The sequence below is a fragment of the Cinclus cinclus genome, chromosome 12 (assembly GCF_963662255.1).
Source record: "Cinclus cinclus chromosome 12, bCinCin1.1, whole genome shotgun sequence".
Lineage (NCBI taxonomy): Eukaryota > Metazoa > Chordata > Aves > Passeriformes > Cinclidae > Cinclus > Cinclus cinclus.
In genome coordinates this window covers 11,907,886-11,930,016 of record NC_085057.1, presented here as the reverse complement: position 1 = coordinate 11,930,016, position 22,131 = coordinate 11,907,886, and the positions used below count along the sequence as shown (strand labels likewise).

The window sequence follows — 22,131 nt, the reverse complement described above, 5'->3', positions numbered from 1 at the left end:
AGTTAAACTGCTCTGGTCGAATGCACAATGAGCCCTTTAATGGACCGTGCTGTAGCAATTTGGGTTTTTTCTTTTTTCCTTTGATGCTGTTGCTAAGGCATGTTTAATTGTTCCCTTTCAGATGCTGTTGAAATTATTCCTGGGTCAGCCTCTAGTGCCTCCTCTATAAGCACAACATCCCTGGATACCTTGTACACTGCTTCTTCTGTATCTGAGACCGCTCTCCCAACAGCCACCTCCAGCCCTGCCAACACTCCACCCCCTGTCCCAAGCCGCAGTGTCCACACCACGATCACACGCAATTTGGACAGCGGCTCTGTGACCCATTCCCGTTACGGGACTTCCCCAAAGGATACCAGCAAATCTCCCCAGTCCAAGAGGGTTGCCCCAGCACCGCCAGCTGAAGGGGGGACCCAGAGGTCCCACAATGTGGATGGGGAGAAGACTTCTCAGGTAAAGAAAACTGCCCCGCCCCCCCCTGCAAGCTTGGATGCCTTCAGCAGCCTCTGCCTGGAGGATAAGAAGGCAGCTGGGGTGGAGTCGCTGTCAGCAGAACCCAGCGGCCTGGTGGCCTCCGTGCCCAAGACAATTGGTGCCGAACTGATCGAGCTGGTGCGCAGGAACACCCACCTGAGCTACGAGCTGTCCCGTGTGGCCATTGGCATTGTCATCGGTCACATCCAGACCTCTGTCCCTGCAACCAGCAGCATCATGGAGCAGATCCTCATCTCCGTGGTGGAGAGTAAGGTAATATGTGTGAGGCTGGAGCAGAGACTGCTGCACACCACCTCAGAGCATCAATGATAAGGTGGTATGAGCTCAATGAGCTCCTGATGTTTGGGATGAGAAATGCAGCGAGATGCCAAATGGAAAGGTGCTAGATGGAGGTAAATGTCCAGCCAGGAGAACCAGGGGTTTAAGCCAGGTGCTAGTACTGTTAGCAGAGAAGTGGAAAACAGGTGAGTTTATTCCTCAGATGAGCTGCAGATGTACAACATAACCTTGAGTTAAAGCATTATCTTGAGCTTGTTATAAATAAAACTTATGTCAAAATAATCCTATTTTTCCTTCTGCATCACTCATTGAAATGGTGAAGTGCACCTGGGCAGCCCTCTGCTTTAGCTGGAGGGATAATAAATTTCAGCTCCCACTTGCTCAGTGCAGCTCTGAGGAGTGCGCATCATATAAACTTTTAAGATTGGAATTCCATTGCTGGTGGCAAGATTATAATGAACTGTTCAGAGGCATTTGAATATGGAGAACTAATGACATTCAAATTTTACATCAAATCATAATCTAGTTGACTGTTTTCACTGAACAGAGGCCTTGTAAGCAATCATCAAGTCTCTTTGCAGCCATGACCTAGTGGTTAATTGCTTCCTTCTCCAATAATAATGCCCTGTCAATATGTGATCTAGATTCAGCAAAAAAATTTAGCTGTTTCAACCAAGTGTTCTGTCTCTGTCTTGCATGCTGAGAAGTTCAGTTCTCTGATATTTGCATCTTGTCCAAGATTTGAATATTATTTTTATCATGAATACCTGTACTCAGGATGCTATAAGCTTAATTCCACACAAGTTATTTAGTGCCAGGTTTCTGCAGAGGAGATTTGAAAGCCTTAATTTCACAGCCATTGTTGCAGACCAGCCTGAAAAAGATGAGAAAAAGTGATGCTGGTGCAGGGAGGAGTATGGATCTTCTGGTAACTGTCATCTAGGACATCTGTGGGATTTTAAAATGAGCAGTAATGTATGGAGACACAGCAGAAGACTCTGCCCCATCTCATAATACCTCATCATACCTATCTTGAGCAGTACTGATTTCAGAAGGAGAGGGCCCTGCATGGGCTTGCACTGTGCTCAGGTGTAAATGTTGTGGACCCCGTGTGCGTTTTTTCTCAGTATCCCACACAGATGATATAGCTCTACTGATATGTGGGGGCCTGGTCCCAGGTGAGGTTGCTCACCTGGTGTTGAAGACCAGCTCTAACAGTTGGAAAGGTGGTCACTTGTATTTTTGGGGTGGCTGCACTCCTGTAGCTTCTCTAGTGTGGTTTAGTGATACAAATTATTATTGTTGACTTTGTGTTGTTCATTAAACCAAATCCTTCCACAGTCTCGGGGGTTTCTTTGTAGAATTGTTGCTGAGTTGTCAGTTCTAGGTCAAGAATTTTTTTTTTAATTTGTAGCTTCTGAAATCCCTCTACTCCCCAGTCCATGCAAATAGATGGGCAGCTCATCACTTGCATATTTTTCAAGGTTTTTCTTTGACTCCCTAAAACAGAGTAAGATATTAGCTATGATTTAAAGCTTTGGTCTGCTCATAGTAGATACCATACCTGCTTCAACCTTTTGTATAATTTTCTATAATTAGTTATATCCTTATTATTCCTATTCTAGTCTTAATTGAAAGTCAACTCACTGGTTTACTAAATCAATTCTAGAATCCATTACCTTGCTTCTATCCCCAGTGCCTTGTGAAGGTTGAATAGTACTTCCATCTTATTTACCTTGCTGCTCTTCCAGTGTGGAGTCTGTACAGGCACATGGATTTTTTAGAGACTAAAAGATGCTGGGACAGCATCCTGCTGCTGCTTTTTGAGAGGTAGTGTAAAACTAAGTTGGGGAACAGCAGAGACAAGGAGGGTGTTGAGGAGCTCACACCTTAGGAAAGATACTTCAGAGGTACTATACTATTTGGGGAACACTGATCTGCAGGAGCAAACCTGCCACGTTGGCTTCCCTATGTCAGCATTTGGCCTGGCCTTGGAAATGGTCCCTCTTCTTGTCCATGAGCTAGCTCCTGGTAAATGTCACAGTGACTGGGTAAGATGCACAAAGGGACTGAAACCTGTTTTCAAAGGCAGCATTGCAGTGACTGTCTAAACTGGAGCTGGCTTTCATGGGAACTTGTTGGAAATTTGGACATATGTAAAGATGCTCCCTGGTCTTTGGGCTTCTAGAGAATTGCTTGGATCCGTAGGTTTTGGTGATATGTGATTGCTTTCAGCTCTGTTGGATTATCTCCTGTTCTGAGAGGAGGTGATATTATGTCTAAGGAGTCTTGCAGATTTATTAAACTTAGTGTGAGATGACCAGAAGCGCCCAATGCTCAAGCTAGTTGCACCTTGAGAGGGAGAACTCAGAAACCACTTACCTGCTTTTTACTAAAATTTCATTGCTGTGTTGTAGTTGTAACTCAGACCCATCTTCTGGTTGGCTTAAATTTAAGCTTGAAAACTGCTGACAAAGATGTGTAATGTAGATTGGTCTTCTGGTTGAGCCTAGGCTGCTGAGTGGGGTCAAACTATTCTTGGATGTGTCAGAGATGAGTAAGTCAGAAAGTTGGTGTGGGAGGTGATGTGTTTGCAAGAGGGGGTTTCTCTTGTAATGCTGGGCTGTGACCTGCTCCCGGTTGCCCATCACCAGCACCTGCTGTCCTCAACAAGCTGTGACAAACCTCATGGCTAATGTGACTGAAACCCTCTCCTTCCCCTGAAGCTGCCTTCCTGTTCATTCATTGATTCAGCTTTGCTTAAAGGAGACTTGCTTTTGACAAGACACAAAGGCTGCTCTGGGCTCAGCTTCTTCCCAGGGGAGCTCTGTTCCCATACTCAGCAGAGACAAGGCAAGGTCAGCAGGGTGAGTGCTTTTAAGGCTGGGTGCTTTGGCTGGGCTGCTAGAAGGGCTCCTCAGTGAAATAGAGTAACAAAACAAAAGGGAATCTGGGAGGGGTGGGGGACGAATGCCTTAGTGCCTGGGCAGGCCTTTTCCTCCTTAATTTCTGGTAGAGGCTTTGTGAAGGTCTGTGGCGGTCCTGGCTCAGCTGTAGATGGTCCCACTCCTGAGCAGTGAAGGCTGCAGAGACCTTCCCAAGGCAAACTAACGTGGGGGTTGAAAGCCAAGTGCTGCTTTCTCCCTGAGACACCTACAGGTCTGCATGGCTGACATTGCCTCTCTGCAGAGCTGACCTGCCCTGGACGTAGCTGGGTCAGCTGGGAGAAGACCTGCTGCTGCTGCAAGAGTGTGTGTGAAAGGCCTGCCCTGGGACATTCAGTTCAGCTGAAGTCAGACATCTCTCTTGCACCACGTTTCATCTCATTTAGCAGCTGCTGAGGAGCCTGGTGGTCTGTATGTGTGGGGACCAGTGTTAGCTTTCTGGTTTCTGGATAATGTGGGAATGGTTTGCAGCCCAGAGGAATGGAGGAATTCCCAGAGCAGTCCCCATGAAATGTGTCTGAAAACCTGCTATGTGGTTTTGGGGCTCATCTGGAGGGAAGATATATGTACCCATGGTACTGGTGATCCACTGCACGTGCTGGTGTGATTGGGGGGGAGGGAGGCATGGGAGTGGGAAAAGAGGAGATGGTCAGGACAGAAGCTAGATTTGTATGGCAGGTGTGGCCATCTCTGAGCAGTGTGGGTATGATGAAGTTCCCAAAATGTTTTTGGGCTGCTCAGGAAGAATGAAATCCCTGTAGCAGCTTGTTCTGCTGGGGTGGGAGCAGGGAGCTATTTGAAGCGACAAGATAATGCAAAGTGGCATTGTTAGAAATACTGAAACCTCTTTCTGCTTATGGGCTCTCCAGCAGATTCCTAGAAATGACCCTACGATGATGCTGCAGGTTATAGTAGCTGCCAGGATATTTAATAAGCACCCTGATCCTGGTGAAGGGAGGGTTTAGAATGGTGTTGAAAGTGTGCACTGAGACAGTGCGAGGTGTAGTTACATGGTCAGATGGAAGAGCTTGTTAATGGATTGATCTCATCCAAGTCCATCCAAGCTTGATGCTCAGTGGAGTCATTAAGGGCTGCAGATGAAGGATTGGAGAAAGTAGATTAGTGGTAAGAGGCTGAATAGAATTATTGTTAAAATGAATACTCATTAAAATGATCATCTAAAAAGAGTCCCAGCAGTGAATTGAGGTAGGACTGGCCCTGCAGTGCTGCAGTGAGGAGGATGTGAGTAAGGCACATAATGGAGAACCTTCTCCCAAGCAGCTGGGACACTTGAGGGCATGCAGGTGACACTGCAGTGCTGTAGGTCTTCCTAAGGAGAAGCAGGGAGATGGCAAGATGAAGTGAGTCTCTTAATGTATTTGCTTCTGATAAATCACCATTCAGAGGGAAATTCTCATGCTTGTACTCAGCTGCTGAATACTGTTGTGCTCTCTCGCAGCTGGCTACCTGCTTTTCTGCTAGGCCACCCACAGCTTCCCAAAATTTCAAGAGTGTACAGAGGCTTATGTTAAACCTGCATGCTTCTTCCTTCATTACCTGCCTGACAAAAATTATGTAAGAAGCAGCAACAAGAAAACTTCTTTCTTTTATAACTGAAGCATGGACTTGAAATCCTAAATTAATTCATACCCCAAAGGAAATTACTAACAGTTCTGTTTCTAATAGAGCAGACAAGACATTAGTGTTAAACATGGAGTGGTTTCCCCAGAGAGGGCTGGGGGCTGGGATATAGGCAGGAAGGGTGCAGCTCCTGCACTTGGCCATCCACGTGCAGGCAACTGGCACAAGGCACGGGCTCGTGTCTCCATACCAAATCTATCTGCTCTGCTCTGCTCCCAAAGTGAAGTCTGCCTAAAGGCTTGCTGCCCCTGCCTGCAGAGCCAGCCTGTTGGAAGGACTAAGTCTTCTCTGAGATTCCAGGAGATGTCCTGGCTGGTAAGTTATAAAGGCCTTTTCTCATTGATTGATCATGGCTTGTTGCTGCATGTAGAAAGACAGCATTCAAAAATTTTTCAGGAATTTGGTCTCAACGAGTGGATTTTTTGTGTTGTTTGAATTTCTCAGCTTGGTTCTCTTCTACCTTGCTGGTCTCCTGCTGCTTGTTGTCACTGCTGCCAAACCCTTGCATATATAATTTAAGCTCTTTCACAAATTAGTCTGTACCTCTCTTAATGGTGCCTGGGCTTATCACCTGTGATCAGCTCAGTTCCATGTATTGAACCCCCCCTTCTTGCCTTGCTTTCAGGAAACCAAGTGATTCATATGATATACATAGGTCTTAGAGGCTTATCCTAAATTGCAGAGCACAGCAGCTGTTTGGGTGGGTTAAATGCTCCCTCACCACTCTCCTCTTTCTTGAAGGAGAGGAAGAGCAAAGGAAAGACAATTGAAGAGTGAGACCTTCTTGACAAGGGCTATGTATGAGGCAGAAGTGGTGGGGATGCAGTTGACATAAGTTTGAGAAAGGAATGCATGCAATAAGATTTACTGAGTGGCTACATACTTCAGAGCTGTGGTGAACAGTGGAGCCCTGCTGTTTAGAATGAAGCAAAACCAAAGCAGCCCATGACTAATTGGTTCCTGTTCTTGCTGCAGAGGATCCAGGCCTAGAGCAGCTGGCATGGAGAGCAAGTCCTTGTTCTTGAGCCAAGAATTCAAGGCAGATCTGTCCCTTTCAGGCTGGAGGGAGTGGGCAGCAGAGGGAACTTCTGCCTTAAGGTAGCTGTGCAGTGTGGTGGTCTGCTGTCCAGGACATGTCTGTTCTACTGGAGGTTCTCAGCTGCTGCCTGACAGTGGTCCTGGCTCATACCAGGCTGGTTTTCCCTTTCTCAGGATGATTTCCAGAATCTACAAAGGGTATAGGCTCCAAAAGTATGACATCTGATATAACGTGTCATAAACTTACTGCCAGCTCTTGACTGAATGAGGTCATCTGCCAGTTGTGAGACAAGATTGCAGGAAACAGGCACCCAAACAACAGCCAGCTGTCAGGGCCCCACTAACCAGTGGTTTTGCTCTCGTGCAGAACCTGAGTGCGGGGCTGCCCTCAGGTCAGATCTGCCACGACGAGCAGCGGCTGGAGGTGATCTTTGCAGATCTGGCCAGGCACAAAGATGATGCTCAGCAGCGCAGCTGGGCACTCTATGAGGATGAGAATGTCATCTGCTGCTACCTGGAGGAGCTGCTTCGCATCCTGGTGAGTAAATTCCTCTCTTTACAGGCAGAGAAGACAGTGCTGATGAAGCTCTTTATTTTTAACCTCCTTCACCCCTGGAAAGGGTTGCCACTGGCACTGCTGTTTTGGGGGCACAGATTTTTTGTGCATCCCTTGCTGTCAGTAAGCCTTTCCGTTCTCTGTGGGCTCTGCAGTGCACCTGAGCTGCTTTACTCTCCATTCCACCTTACAAAGCTGTCCTGAAAAGTGTTACTGAGCTGTTCATGGTAGTTTTGGTATTTACCTATCACAAGAGGTTATAAACCCTCACCTCCAAAAAACCCAAGCACCCACAGAAAACCTGGAAGTCTCTGGTGAGGGTTGCTGCATTCCTAAGCCCATTTAAAACGTCTTCCACTTAAGATATCCTCCATTGCTGGGATGTACCTGTGGGGTTAAGCTCATTAAATGCAAAGAATATTCTTTGGTTGCCTTGAAAGTGAGCTTTAAAGCTGTTTTTGTGAGAAAGTATAAATCATCTCACAGATCTCTGCATACAGGAGAAGAACATGCCCATAGTAAACAGCAGTGGTAATGTTGTCCCAGCACTCACTTGTGTGTGCAAGGCCACCTGAGTCTGGGGATGATTTGGGGACTGCCCTCAGAGCAGTGACATGGTCTGTGTTAGGGGTACTGGTGTGGGGTTTGCTCTGGCACTATTTTATAGTTCTCTCCAGTTCTGACATAAACAGAACAGGTAAATTTTCTGTAATAAATACCAGGGTCTTTGTCACTCTGCATACAGGCTGTGCTGCCTTGCTGTGGGCCTGCAGGGCAAGGCTGAGTGGGGTTTTGCGCAACCATTTCCTCATAACTTAGGGGTGGGAGGAGACATACTTCTCAGGATGGGAGCAGTGCTGGAGCTGTCCTGTATAACTGTGTGATGCTCTCAATCAGGTGCTGTTTGGGTCATGTTTTAGATACTTTCAGCCCAAGATGTGCTCTATGGCAGAGGCGTTCCTCAAGAATCCACTTTGATGGTGAAGGATGATGGTTCTTGATCTGTTTCGTTGTGAGATGTTTGGGCTACTGAGATCTGAAAGCAAGTGGACTCCTTTGAGGTCCCTGCAGCAGGCACCTTCTGCTTTGATGTGTCACTGCGTTATCTGTCCATTCCTTCTTCCAGACAGATGCAGACCCAGAAGTTTGCAAGAAAATGTGCAAGAAGAATGAGTTTGAATCTGTCCTGTCCCTTGTGGCGTATTATCAGATGGTAAGGTGGCAGTATGCACCAAATCTCCTTTTGAGGTTTCCCTGAATATGCAAAAGAGCGGGTTTGGTACAATGAATGTGTATTAGATATTTCCCTGGGATAGGGAAGTGGTCTCACTGAAATTGCAGCATATCCCTTTTGAGTGCTGGCTAATGTCAATGCTATGCATGAAAGCTGTGTGAAAGAGCAGAGGATGCTGTAGACTTTGAAGCACTAGCTAGCACTTGGCAAGGGTAAAGCTTGCTGCTTTTCCTGGCCTGTTGAGGGACAGCATTGGCATCACTGGTATCTAGAGGAAGGATTTCAGAGGATGCCTTGGGAGATCTGACAGGTGGGGATTGCTCTTCTTCTAATGCATTCCTGTGCATTACTAAATAACTTTGCTTAGGAAAGTAGATAGTGAATAGAGGCCTTGGAGTGAGGAAGGAAATCAATATATAGAGGAAGAAATTGAAGTGTTGCCTTAAACACCTATGTAGTGTTGCTTTGCCCCTCTCCTTCCTGGAATGTTCTGCTGTAGGACTCTGTGGGAGTAAAAAACATGTCCCCATCTTGTCCCTAAGTCCCCAGCTACAGCACATCAAGGCTTGTGGAATTTTGCTTTCATCTGGCACTTCTGTGTCTGAACCCAGATCTCGGCATCAGGGGTCCATAGCATAGCTGAGAGCAGCAGGAAGGCAGGCTGGGCATAACAGAGCCTGCTGACTTTCACTGCCTGCTCTTCTCTGACTTTGTTTCAAGGAGGCCTGACCAGGTAGGGAGCAGTTGGGTGTCTTGTCCTGGCTGCTGTCATGCCCAGTGCCAGGGCTTGGCTCACTTGAGTTCTCTGAACCCTGGTGTTGTTGGCTGAGGGTGGAGTATTCAGGTTATCTCAGCATCAGAGATCCTGCATGGGAGATGCAGGCTGAGCATCATCTTTGCTAGAATCCTTGTGCGTCCCAAAGCTTTCTGAAGAGAGCTTGCAAATGTTACCTTGTCAGGAAACCTTAATCAGAACAGTGTTCACAAAACCGTAGTATGCTCAGAGAATCCTGGCTACCCAGCACATCCAGTCTCTTTTCTGGGGACATGTATGGGTTGTGGGTGTGTTACCATATTTAGTGGATGATGTGGAACATGTCAGTTCTGAGCTCTGGCTGCCACATGCCCTCTGATGACAGGTGCCAACAACCTGTAGCCAGCCCAATTGTGAACATTACTGTAAAGTGATTCCTGTACTATTGTTAAAAGCTTTTAGAGCTTCTGAGTACATGTCACCCTGGCAAGTTCCCAGCAACATGAACTTCTAGAAGCTGTGTCTCTGACTTAGAGTGAGCTCTCCTCTAGAACATGGTTTGATCTAACAAATTGGTTTTGCAGGAACACAGGGTGCCATTGCGCCTGCTGCTGTTGAAGTGCTTTGGAGCCATGTGCAACTTGGATGCTGCCGTTATCTCAACACTTGTGAATTCTGTGCTGCCAATGGAGCTGGCCCGGGACATGCAGACTCACACACAGGGTGAGCCAGAGCTGCTGTTCCCACAGCCCTGGGAATATGTCTTCCCATTACATGATTAGCAGCAGTGGCCCCCATTGCCTGGCTGCTCTACATGCCCAGTGCTCGGGGGGGAATGGTGTCTGGTTTTAAAGTTATTCAGGTTATTACAGCTGTAACTGGGGAATGCACAGGGAGGGATATTACAGTCCAACAGTGTGAGGCCCTCCAGCTTTTGAATGTGCCATTAATAATCTGTGTCACTTCTTGTAGATATCTTAAAACACATTTTGAGTTGTTCCAGTTTTGTTTCATAATGCTGACAAGAGACACCTGCAGATCTCAAGGAAGATCACTGCAGTTTCTTAAAGAGTTTTTTCCAGAGTTCTATACTCAATTTTTGTGGTGTTTGATTGTGGTGAATGAGATGTGTGCTGGTTAAGGGAAAGGGCCTTCTCTCCACCACTGTGCCAAGAGAGGTGGTAGTGCTGTTGTTAGCATTGCAGTCCTGGTCCTCTGCAGTATAGTGCCATGGCCCAGGTCTTCCCAGCTCTTTGTTTTCCATACTCAGGCTTTGCCCTTATGCTCTTTTTACTTCATGCTCCCCCATTTATAAGGATGACCTGTCCCTGCTAGTAACAGGAATGTCCTTCTTGCCCTCAGAGCTCCTGCTTAGCCCAGTGGCCTTTATTTCCAAGCAGCCAGAAGCAAATGCTGGGGAAAAGCCTAAGGCTAAGGTGAACATATAGTAATTCTCCCCTGGTGTTACCTTCCAGTTACCCATACGTGCGTGGTCCTGGACAGTCAGAGCTTTGCTCCCCATTTTGAAGCCACCTGTAGGCCACCAGTGCTGGCAGTGGCATATTTCCGTTAAAAGGACATTGAAAATCCATTGTCTTGTGCTAATTGTGACCCACAATTAGAGTAGCTGTTAAGTGACTATGTGTATCAAATCAGAAGAGCCTGGTGTGTGCAGCCTGTTGCTGCCCTGGTTGCAGTATGTTAGTTTGTTGTGGGTGTCCTGAAGCTGTGGAGGGGTGTAATTTGGTGATGAGATTGTGTAGGGGTTGACAGGTCTGCAGAGAACAGGGGCTGTCCCATGTGTTTCATGTGAGCCAAGTTCATGTCCTACATGACTACTTTGAACCTGCATAATCCTGTCCTCAGCATCCTACCACAGACTGCCAACCTGACTGTGGTAGACAACATTAACAGGGCTCATCTTCTGTCTGGAAAGGGCTATGGGAGATGAAAATCAAGCATGTTGCAGAAGGCTTTGCATTTGTCTCTGCTTAGATGCTTTGAAGTGCAGGCATTACAGAGGAGAGGAGGGTGGCATTTCAGGGCAGGGCAAAGGGCTGGTGGTGTGGGACTTCAGGTATTACTCCTGTATTTGCTCTTTTGTTACTGCTGCTTATAAATTCTGTGCTGTGAACTTACCACACTCTTGGGTGTTTAATCTGGTTATGCCTGAGAAGCATCTTCTCCAGGCTAAGGTTTTACTGCCCAAGAAGCAAATGCTACTTGGTTATGGGACTAATTTGCTCCTGTGGCAACATTTCTGCTGATTTTGTGCTGCCAAAAATAAACTTTATTGTGCCTCCATCATTCATTCACAAAGACTGTCTCCAAGTGAGCATCCTGTGCACCTTCCCAAACAGGTTTCTGTCTCCTGCCCTGTTCCTGAGCTGTCTTTGTGCAGGCAGAGTGGACTGGTCACCCTTCTTACTCCTTGCATGGTTGCAGTGATGCTGTGTTTTCCCTGGGGCTGTGTCATCCCAGACAGCACAGCTGATTCAGCCTCTTGGTGGGTATGGAGCTTTGAGCTCTGATCTATTGACTTCTGCACACCTCTGCTGATGTCCAGGTAGTATTTAGGCTGGAGCAGGCCTATGTCTCAGCAAGCCTTAGCTCTGCTTTGGGGTCCTAAAAGTATGGCAGTGGAAGTGGGTGAGAAGTGTCTCTACTGTGTCCTCTGAGCTGCCAACCTGCAGCTCTGCAGCATCTCCCTTTCCCCAGCATCATCTGAAGGTGAGGTTTTTTTCTCTCCTTGCTGTAAGGTAATCCAGTTGGAGGGTGAAAAGCTTTTTCCCTCCTCCTTTACTGACAGACCACTGTGTGGATACAGGAGCCTCACAAATCAATGTTCTCATCCTGTGCTGCTTTCCTTGTGCTAAGCTTTATGATAGGCATTTGTGCAATGACATCTGTGCATCATCCAGTCCTCTCAGCCTTCACAGTGGGGCTGCAGGGGGGTAACCATCCTTGGCCCAAATGTGTCTGTCCTTCAGAGGTGTTTCAGGGCATTAGCAGTTCCCTCCTGCCACTCTGGTGCTTTACTGCTTCATGTGCTGCCAGCAAATGGCAAGCTTGTGTGAAAACATGACCTTGAATCCTAGAATGACTTGAGCTTATTTTGGTACTAAAAACTGGGAATAGCAGCTGGTCTGTGACATGCTGTGGAATAGCTAATCCCTTCTGTGGGTGACTGGGGCCAGAGCAGTCAGTGCCAACACTACACACCTGGGAGTGTGGAACTGGCTGCAGCATTTCTGTGGGGTTCCTCCTGGCTTATTGAAGAGCAACGGAGGCAGAAGCTCTGTCTGTGGATACTGGGTGCCTTTGGTGAGAAAGACTTTACCTTGGGACTGATGCAAGCATGTTGGCTGCTGGCCAGTTCTTCTGCAGATGTTTGGATCTTACTGCTTCTGGACAGCTCCCTCCCTGTGCTGCAGCTGGCCTGCACATCTATCCATGTTAGAATACCTTATAATAAGCCACTGCAAGACAGAATTAAGCAGAATAATTCCAGAGAAAACAGACAGGGATAATCCAGTCTGTAATCATGACCTTCTCCCTTGTTGCAGCACAGTTTACATGCAAGTCAGCTGTTGGGCTCTTCTCCCTTCAGTCATAAACAATTGTGTCTGCTCACAATGCTCACCTTTCACACTGCTGTGTTCAGAAGGTGGAAGCAAGGTTTTCAAAGGCCTCTGAGAAATGCTTTTCATACATGATTGCAGTTTCTTACCACTATCTCAGTGGACTTCAGCAATGCAGTTTGGTAAGCAAACAGCTGTATCTCTCCTGTTTGTCATGGCTGTTTCAGTGATGCTTATCAGTCTGTCGTCAGCAGTCCCTCTGCTTCAGGAGAGCTGCATTGATTCTGTTTAATTTCTGACAGCCACTGGTGCTGCTTTGTAAAGTAAAAAAAGTAAACAACACTGTCAGTGTTTTGACTGACAGTTACTCTGTTCTTCAGTATGGTGTGAGTCTTGTCCTGCTGCAGCTGGGACACTCCCAGATATTTAGAGCCTGTGTTCATCTGGATTCACCCCAAGTTCAGGTTTCTGGCTGGTTTCAGCATCCTTTGATTTGTCATATTTAGGGAAATACAAGATTTGTCTCCTAATCATGTAGATTACTGTCAACCAAGATTAATGGACAACAGTTAATGGCTGTTAATATCAAGTTAGTTAATACCAAGGAGGTATAAAACTAGTCTACTCCCTCCCACCTCTAGTCTGTTCCTCCATATTTGCTACTGCCATGTTTATCACTGACTTCTTGCTCTCACTTTATTTAATTGCTCCTGATGTAATGAGACAAAATGTTTTGTTGACGAAAGAAAGCCTTTCTAGGAACATAAGAGCAGCTCCCTGTGTCTGCCTACTGCAGTGTCCTGCCTCTGAGATCCAGCTCCTGTAGCCATGGAGGAAAGAATGAAGGAATCATGTGGTGAACAGTTTGTCAGATCCCTTTTCTGCTACAATGTGCTTTGGCATCACTGTCACCTTATAGCTGAGAACTTCTTATATAAGAAGTACGAATTACATTTAAGTCAGTAAATGTCCTCCCTCTCTGTTTACAGAGAGTAAACACCAGTTTTCAGCCTTCCTTTGCTGCCACATGGTCTACAAACTCCTTAATCTTGTTCATACTGTAGTATCTGGTTAAGCTGCAAATTATCTATTTTTACTCAAAGTACTTGCTGATTGAAAACTCAGGCATCATGTGGAACTGTGACAGTGTGCGTGTGCTTTGAGTGGAGAGGCTTTGCTGACAAGAGCTGACTTTCCAGGGGGCACAGGTCTGCAATGACTCAGTAGCGTTTTGTCCCCCTTGCTTGACAGGAAACCTGAGAGATGCCAAATGTTGCAAGTCCTTTGGCCAAATCCAGGAATAAGTGGTGACAATGAAGGCATCAGCCAAGCTGCAGGGTGCAGATGCTTAGAGATGGGTTGATTTGTGCATGAAGTGAAATATCTTAAAGGGTTTGGAGGGGGCACTGAAACTGGTGTGTATTGTGCAGGGCAGCAGTATGGCCAGGAAAAGCATCATAGATTAAAGGGGCCTTTTTTTCCTCTGATGAAAAGTAGTTTTGGTCAGTTTTTCATAATTAGAGCTTCAGTTTTCTTGTGCCTCAGGACTCTTTTCTGGCAGATATAGCTGAACTTTATTTAGCTAGTATGTGTGGTAACCTATATATAATACTAATTTTCCTATTGCCTTCAGACTTGCTGAACTGGACAGAGGCTACATTGGATGAGGGCACAGATCCTATTTTTTTTTGTTGTTGTTGTTGTTGTTCTGCAAATATCTATTGAGACGTATCCATTAATTAAAATTCAGGAGAGACACTGACAGGGGTTCTTTGGAGCATTTACATATAGCTGCTGCCAGCAAAAATTGTGTTGGACTAGCAGTCTGTGGGATGTATCAGTGCTGGAGATGTGTGGCCTGGGAGGTGGGCAGATGTACAGCCTGAGCAGTGATCTGGTCTCCCCAGGGACCTTTTACACCTTCAGTCGAAGCTGAGGTAGCAAAAGTAGAGCAGTGCAGAGATGGTAACAAGCAGCATGGCTGTCTGGGGGAGGTGTTGGTTGGAACAGGCAGTATTTTGAGCTGGCCAGATGGATGTTTTTTCTGGGTTCAATAATTACATAACTATGGGATGTGTCCTGAGACTGTGCAGGGGAGGTTTTTAATTTTTCAGATCAAGTTTGCCCAGATCCTCTGAAGTGGAGGGGAAAAAATAGAGGACTCTCATGATTATTTTTAAATTGCTTTGGAAACACACGGCACAGAAGGCGTGTGGTGTGCTAAAATGGGGAAAAACACCCTTACTGCTCAGTCAATACAGGAATGAGGAGTGGGCTAATCAGTGTTAAATGCCTCTAGTAAATGTGTGACTTCCCAACTGCAGCTGGGGAAAGGTTTCACATCTTGGGAAGAACTAATGACAGGACCTTTGTCTTGCAGATCATCAGAAGATGTGTTACTCTGCACTGGTGCTGGCCATGATGTTCTCCATGGGGGAGCCCCTGCCATATCACCACTATGGTAAGAGTGGGTTGTGCTCATCACAGAGCTGGTGGTAGGATGTCTGGGGCATGCTGGCAGACACAGGGAAGGGACTTTTCCTGATGGTCAAGGTGGGGGACAGCCAAGTGGAGGGCCCAGCAAGAGTAGGGTCTGTTCTTTATCAATAGAGCCTGGCAGCTGAAGCACTGAGCTGAGATGCCAGGTTTCCAAAGAGCAGCACAAATCTGGGTTAGAGCAGTGGAGGACTGAATTCCATGCTGCAGGCGACCTGGATTTGCCCATCCCTGTGACTAAGTGGCATTTTGTTTTACCTCTGGCCTGTGTAAAAGCACAGACCTCTTACTTGCTTTGGAAACTGTCTGCTGATGCGGCTGAGATCCCAGATCCCAGCACAAACACCCACTGAAAGGCTGTCAGCTGCATAATGTGGCCTCTTTCTGGTCTCTCTTCTAGCAGGATAGTGCAGCCCTCTGTAGTTCGGGCTCTTAGGGAAAGTGGAGATGATTAAGGGTATTGCAGTCAATAACGGAGTGCAAATATTCTCCCTGTTTTAACCCCTGTCCTTTCATTTCAGCCAGAAAGCCCTGCCCACTTCTTCCCAAGGCTATGGCATATTTGGGAAATTCTGGGCTTAATTTTCCTAGAAATGCAGTAGAGATTTTTATAAGTATCTCATCAACAGCTTTACCTTAATACCAGATAAACCTGTATAAGATTTAAACTGGTGCAGTTGAAACCTGAATGAGCCTCTACACCTCCTGTTTTTCTCTCTTTGTGTAACCCTGGCAGTTATTTCCTGCAGGTGGACTTACTTGCATGAACTCCTGAGCTTTCCTAATAGCTGAATTGAAAACTGGGTTATTACTAATGATCTAGATTATTAGGGGATTTTTAAAGAGATTGGTATTCTTGACCACTGGTTTAATTAATCTCTTTCTACCTTGAAGCCTTCACTGGTGGCATTGGCTCTGCAACAGTTAGAGCAGGATTTGGTGTTTTGTTTACTCAAAAAAAAATTGCCAGTTGGGGTACCAAATTTCAGCAATCCCCTGCACTGTCTCTCACACAAAGATGCTTCAGTGGTCTGTCTAGTCCACTTGAATAGCTCTTCATTCCCTGGAGGCTGATGCTAGCACTCCACTAATGGTTTTTAAGCATTAAAGAACAGAGAAGTGACTTGGATGGTCCCTTGCTGGTTAGTTTATTTTCACTATGCTGTAAATGCCCCTTTCTCCTTGTGCAGAACATCTCAACTCTCAGTTTGTGCAGTTCCTGCTGGATGTCATTGAGGATGGGCTGCCCTCAGACACCACTGACCAGCTGCCTGACTTGTTTGTCAACGTCCTTCTGGCCTTCAATCTCCACATTCCAGGTTAAACTGGTGCTGCTCTGCCTTGGCAGGATTTCAGTCGTCTAGAGTGAGAGTGTGAAAAATGGGGAGGGAGAATCTTACTGGGTCTTGATGGTGCTAGAACTACCAACCAGCTCTCCTAGTCTCTGGCACTACACTGTGTTTAAATATTGTGTAAAACTCTAGAGGGGAAAAAAATGGTCTGAGAGCCCCTGCCCTGTAGCTCTGGGCAGCTCAGTGGATTTGTCACTGGGCTTCCACAGTGCCCAATCAAAAGTTTGGCTGTACTTGCAGAGCATGAGTGGGGTTAATTTATAGGCACAGGTGACTTGGGAGAGAACATGATTCTGTGGGCATTTCTCGACACCAATTCAGAACAAAAGTCCTCTGCATTCTGTGGGTCTTGGCAAAGCATCTGCTTCCCTGTCTGCACTGCCTGAAGCTCATTCAGTGCCAAGTTGTTGAGACCAGGCCCTTCAGCATTGGCCTGAGCTGTGCTCTCCCCTGTTTGCTCTTGTTCTCTGTCCTCCCTGCCCTTCTGAGCTCCATGAAAACAGACAGCAGATCAGGTCCTTAGGGAAGAGCATCTTCCTTCCCTCTGCCTGCACGTTTTGAAGCCTGTTGGAAGATTGGAGTATAGTTCCAGATCCTGCTAAGAGAGGCTATTCCTTAACCCAGTCTCCTGTTGCTCCAGTTGTCTTTAGTTAATTCCTTACCCTTGATCTGCTTCATTATATTGTCCTTGATTTTTTGGAGAAAGGGGAGAATAAAGCAGCAATGATATGTCCAGTAATTTACCTGTTATTTTGGGTTGTGCATCATTAAAATTTAAGCAAAAGTTTCTAATTTCATGTGAAATTTGATTGCACAGAGACTGATTAAGTATATCTCTGCTTTCATTCATTACCCCTTCCCACACCTATATCCTTGCTGGCTGCAGTAATTAGGCAGTAGTGCATGACATGCAGTGTTTTTCTGGGACTTGTTGCCCACCTGGGGGTAGCCAAGAGCAGTGACTTGTTCTCTGATGCTAAGAACATGTTAAATGATGTTCACATTGCTTATTGGTGGATTGAATATTTTATCCCTAGGTCTGCAAGATTCATTTATCATGGAGTTCAGTGGTGCAGCATTAGTTCAAAAACTCTCTTATGTGCATATTATATTGACACCCTTCAGGATCCTGAAACACTTTGCAACCTGTGAAATACTACAGGCCACAGAAATAGCCACACTGTGCTTTTGTGATTGCATGTGCACACTGCCACACACACACATATAAGATCTGCAAGGGTAAATGTATTTTACACCAAATCACCCCAGAGCAGGCAAGGGGATGTTCCTAGAACCACCCTGTACTCTTGCACATCACAGTGCTGAGTGCTGGGAAAAACTTTTCTCTTCTGGGATGCTCCTGGCACCCTTCTTAAGAGAACTTGTAAGACTCTAAGTTCCAGAAGGGTACTGCTGACAGGAAGTAAGAAGGTACCAAAGAATGAAGCCCTTGGCTGCAGAGGGTTGTGAGCAGAGGTGATGTTTGATAAGATATTTTCCCAGTGTTTGGCTGGCAAGGTGGGAACCTAAACAGGAATCAGATATATGGAGAAAGCACAAAGTCACAAGTGTTTCATGTGCTGCTTCTAGATTTATTTCACCTTCTCTCTCCCTGCACACCCACTCTGTGGCCTGAAGCATTTTGTAGTCCTGATAGACTGTGGTTCCCCAAAGCTCCCTAGAGTACTGATGTGAAATAGGAGACACACATTATGTGGTTTTATTACCGTGGTCTTCGGGAGACAAAGGGAGATACTGAACAGGTTTCTCCCTTAGTTCCAGAACACAGTGTGATCATGACTACAATAAGCAAACACTCCAACGTCAAGACTTTCACAGAGAAGCTGCTGCTGCTGCTGAACAGAGGAGGTGAGTGTGTGTGGCACTGTTACATGCCTGGCAGGGGGTGCACATAGACAACTGGGGGGACAAGCCCCATGCTTCTTACACGATGGGATGTCAGGAATGCGGGTAGCTGAGGAGCTGTCAGCTCAGGGTGTGCTGTGCTGCTTCCTGGTGTGTTTGTGAGGGTGATAGTCTGCATTGCTGAGGATGATGCTGCACAAGGAATAAGGTAATGGCTAATGGCATCTGTGGAGAGAGGAGTGGCTGCCATTTCCATACTTCTGGTTCACATCAGCTTCATCTCAGAGCATGGACCAGCTGCCATGGGCAAGCTCTTGTCTGGGAGGAAAGCTGGTCCTGGGCCACTTCAGTCCTTGGACGGGCAGAGGACTCAATGTGTGCTGGCGCACAAACCTCTGCCTGTGCTGGCAAACATTTGCCCTGGGGGACAGATGCATAGGGAGCTTTTGTCTTCCAAAATGCTGCTTATCCATCTCTGAATTGCCAGCAGAGGGTTAGCCTTGTGTTTGCTTCAGGCATGGAGTAAAATCCAGTGTACTTGTAGAGCTGTTGTTGCAGAGCAGATTGCTGGAACACTGGAGATATCTGCAAGAAGAGTGGTGCCAGGTCTTTCAGCCTGTGCTGCAGGCCACTGTTGTGCTTTCCAATACCTTCTGGAGCACAGGAGCTTTGCTGCCTGAGAGAGATCATTTTGTTGAGTTGCTGGAAATAACCCATCCTGTGATGCATGCAGTTCATCTTGCTCTGGCTTTAGTTCTCTTTGGGGCTGCAAATCACTTTCTCCATACTATATCAGCTTGAGGGCAGCAGGCACCTCAGTGCTCCTCTCTCTGGCCTCCTCCCAAAGCCTTTGTTTAGCTCTTCCCCTGCCAGATTCCCTGCAGAGATCACCTTACAGTGAGGAGCTGGGAGAAGAAAGAGAGGTCCCATAACCTAATGAAGATGCTTCTCTTTTGCCTGCCTTCTTGACAATTGCTGGGGGAGCTGCTATGGCCCAGAGTCCCTCTTGGAGTCTGCAGGGATGTGTTTTGCAGGAAAACGGAATGTGGTGGCTCATTTAAACTTGGAAGTGTTTCTTTTCTTGCTTCTGGGACAGTACTAGCCTGGTCTCTGGTGAAAGGTTGTTTTTGGTACAGGTTCTGATGGGCTTTTCAGAGGGGTTATTGGACTCCTCCTAACAAACCAGGGAGAAAATGAGTGGTGGCCATTGAGCAAAAACGGAAGATACTGAGAGGCAATGTGCTGATGTGCTCTCACCTGGGATGGTAGGTGAAACATAAACAGTGATTAATGCTAATCATAATGAGTTTGCTCTCATCTTGGTAGCCTGCCGAGCTGCCATCTTGATTACATACCTTTGCAGAAGGCACTGAAGTGTTAGGGCACAAAGGCTATCCATGGACAGGGAGTGGCTGGCCATGGGCAGGGCAGCATCTTCTCCAGAGAGTCTAATGAAGGGAAGTGCACTGAAGATGGAGCAGACGGGCAATGGGAGTGTGTGGCTCAGCACAGTCTCTCTGCCTCCCCCAGATGATCCAGTTTGCATCTTCAAGCATCAGCCTCAGCCACCACACTCAGTGCTGAAGTTTCTGCAGGACATCTTTGCCAGCAAGGATACTGCCAGCATCTTCTATCACACAGACATGATGGTCCTGATCGACATCCTGGTGCGGCAGATTGCTGATCTCTCCCCTGGAGACAAGGTGCTCACAGTAGCCCATGGGCACTGGGAAAGGGAGCACAGTCCCAAAGCAATGGTATTTTTCCTGGCCCCTCATGGGACCTGCTGGTGCAGGCAAGAGTGGAGTTCTGGGGTGGGCACAACATTTCTGGGTGCTTAAATCAACCTTGGGAGCTGAGGAGGAAGGGAGGATTTATCCTGCCCAGCAGACCAGCATATGTGAAGAAAGATCTGCCAGGCTTCTGGTGGTCTGCACACTACTGACCAGGGACCTTTGGGAAGAGAGACCCTCTGTGAGTAGTAGTAGGCAGAATCTCTTGTTTGCTATTGCAAGAGGCAGGGGATGTGCACGTGCCCAAGGGCAGGGGAGGAGCAGCACTCTTGCTGTGGGAAAAGCAGTTTTTCACAGTTACTAATGATACTTGAGGAAAAGCAGGTGCCTCTGGAGATGTGCTCTGGTTGATGGTGCAGCAGCAGCTGTTCCTGTGCTCATGTTGTAATGGAGGCTGGCATGCTTGTTTATCTTTGCTCTGTGGTTTCTCTCCCTCCCATTTGGCAGCTGAGGATGGAGTATCTGTCCCTGATGCATGCCATCATCCGCTCCACTCCCTATCTGCAGCACCAGCACCGCCTCGCTGACCTGCAGGGCATCCTGCAGCGCATCCTGGGCGAGGAGGAGGACGACCAGCAGTGCCAGATGGAGAAACTGATCATCTTGGAGATTTATAAGGAGTTCCCAGAAATCTCCTCTGGTACCAGCTAATGCTCCTCAACTCGGACTGGAGTTTGAACCACTTGGATTGACTATGTCTTTTGTTGACACTTTCTCCCCATTCCCTCCCAGTACAGCTCATACCTTATATCCCTCTGTGTGAGGCCTAAGGTTGGGACAGCGTTCACCGGCCCTTTGGAAGCGCCAGTGGCAGAGAGGGTGTGGGGTGCCCCTGGGGCCTGGTGCCTGGGGCAGGCAGAGCAGGGTGGGCGCTGGTGTGTGATTTGCCTGCAAGACTCAGCAGAAGCTATTTGGGCAGCTGGTGTTAGTGGAAGGGCAGAGAGGTTGTGGAGGCTTAGCAGCCAGCATGAGGGGATGTTTAGCTGCACTGGTGTCCCGAGGTCCTGAAGAGAAAGGCCTTTGCCTTAGAGTATCACTTCTTTTCCATGTGCGTCTCTCTCCCCGCAGTGACCAAGTGGAGTCTGCTGGTGCTTGGAAGAAGCTTTTGTAACATCTGTTTTGTTTCCTGCTGCTAGTGCCAATGTGCTGCAGCCCTGCCAAGGGAAAGTAGCTGCTCGCTGTCTAACGCCTTGTCTAGTGAGCCTTTCACTCCCTCCTAGCCTTCAGCTTTGCCTCTGGGCAGCAGCCCACCTTGGGTCATGGAGGTCTTACCCCAGCAGCTGCTTTTCAATCTGCTTTCTATAGTGATGTTTAAATCAGAATTTCTTGCAGACTGGCAGCCTAGAAGTAAGAGCCACGTGGGTGACACTGCCCTTAGGAAGCCCTTGGCCAGACACAGCACAAAGATGTGTCCTGCCAAGTGAAGCTGCCACTTGCCACCTCTGTTGCAGCATTGCCTCGAGCAGAGGGGCTGCCCTTGGGCAGGCACGCTCTGTTCGTGAAGCGCGTGCATTTCTTGCCTTGAGCTTTGAAGTAGCTCTGCCTCGCTGCCCTCCCTGTCCCCATGGCAGTGCTCAGAGGCAGCGTGAGCCTGGTGTCCAGTAGCTGTTTGTGACTATGCTAATTGTGGGGAACCCTTATTTTTATTTCCTTTAGGTTTCTAGCAAACGGGATTAACCTGTGTCCCTGGTCCAGATAGTCACATACACTAACATGGGTCTCTTAGATATTTATGTGCACAGTGTGGTCACTCCCTGTCCCCAGGTCGTATTTTGCAGTAGCTAGTGTAGGGGCTGTGAAACTGGAAATACTAGGCACTGTATTTACTTTAATTTTTTGGTTTATTGTTAGCTTGAGGGGATGGCACAAGCTCTGCAGGCCTGGGCTAGCCACTGGGGCAGTGATGCTTTGAAAACAGAGGGGGGTGGCCTGGCAGCCAAGGGGGGAAAGGAAGTCAGCCTGGGATTGCCCAATCTTAATAACCACTCTAGTAGAGAAACCTATTTTTTCCCTGTAAAAATGTATGAATGTCAAAAGGGATCCTGTATTTTCTTAAACACTAAGTGTAACCTGCAGAAGAATAAAAATGTCTTAAACTGGA

The 22,131-nt window shown here is 47.2% G+C and overlaps 1 protein-coding gene across 3 annotated transcripts in view; it reads left to right on the top strand.

Moving 5' to 3' along the window:
* The window catches only part of NCKIPSD (NCK interacting protein with SH3 domain), a 49,281-nt gene extending 27,150 nt beyond the window's left edge, over positions 1–22,131 (top strand). Inside the window, exons 5-13 of one of the 3 annotated variants that reach the window (XM_062500755.1) lie at positions 122–747; positions 6,766–6,936; positions 8,081–8,167; positions 9,527–9,665; positions 14,904–14,984; positions 16,210–16,338; positions 18,148–18,240; positions 19,768–19,940; positions 20,478–22,131. In XM_062500755.1, coding sequence (XP_062356739.1) covers positions 122–747; positions 6,766–6,936; positions 8,081–8,167; positions 9,527–9,665; positions 14,904–14,984; positions 16,210–16,338; positions 18,148–18,240; positions 19,768–19,940; positions 20,478–20,681 — 1,703 coding nt within the window. In that variant the 3' untranslated portion in view covers positions 20,682–22,131. The remainder of the gene's footprint in view (positions 1–121; positions 748–6,765; positions 6,937–8,080; positions 8,168–9,526; positions 9,666–14,903; positions 14,985–16,209; positions 16,339–18,147; positions 18,241–19,767; positions 19,941–20,477) is intronic. The other 2 variants (XM_062500756.1, XM_062500757.1) reach the window with 2 other exon arrangements.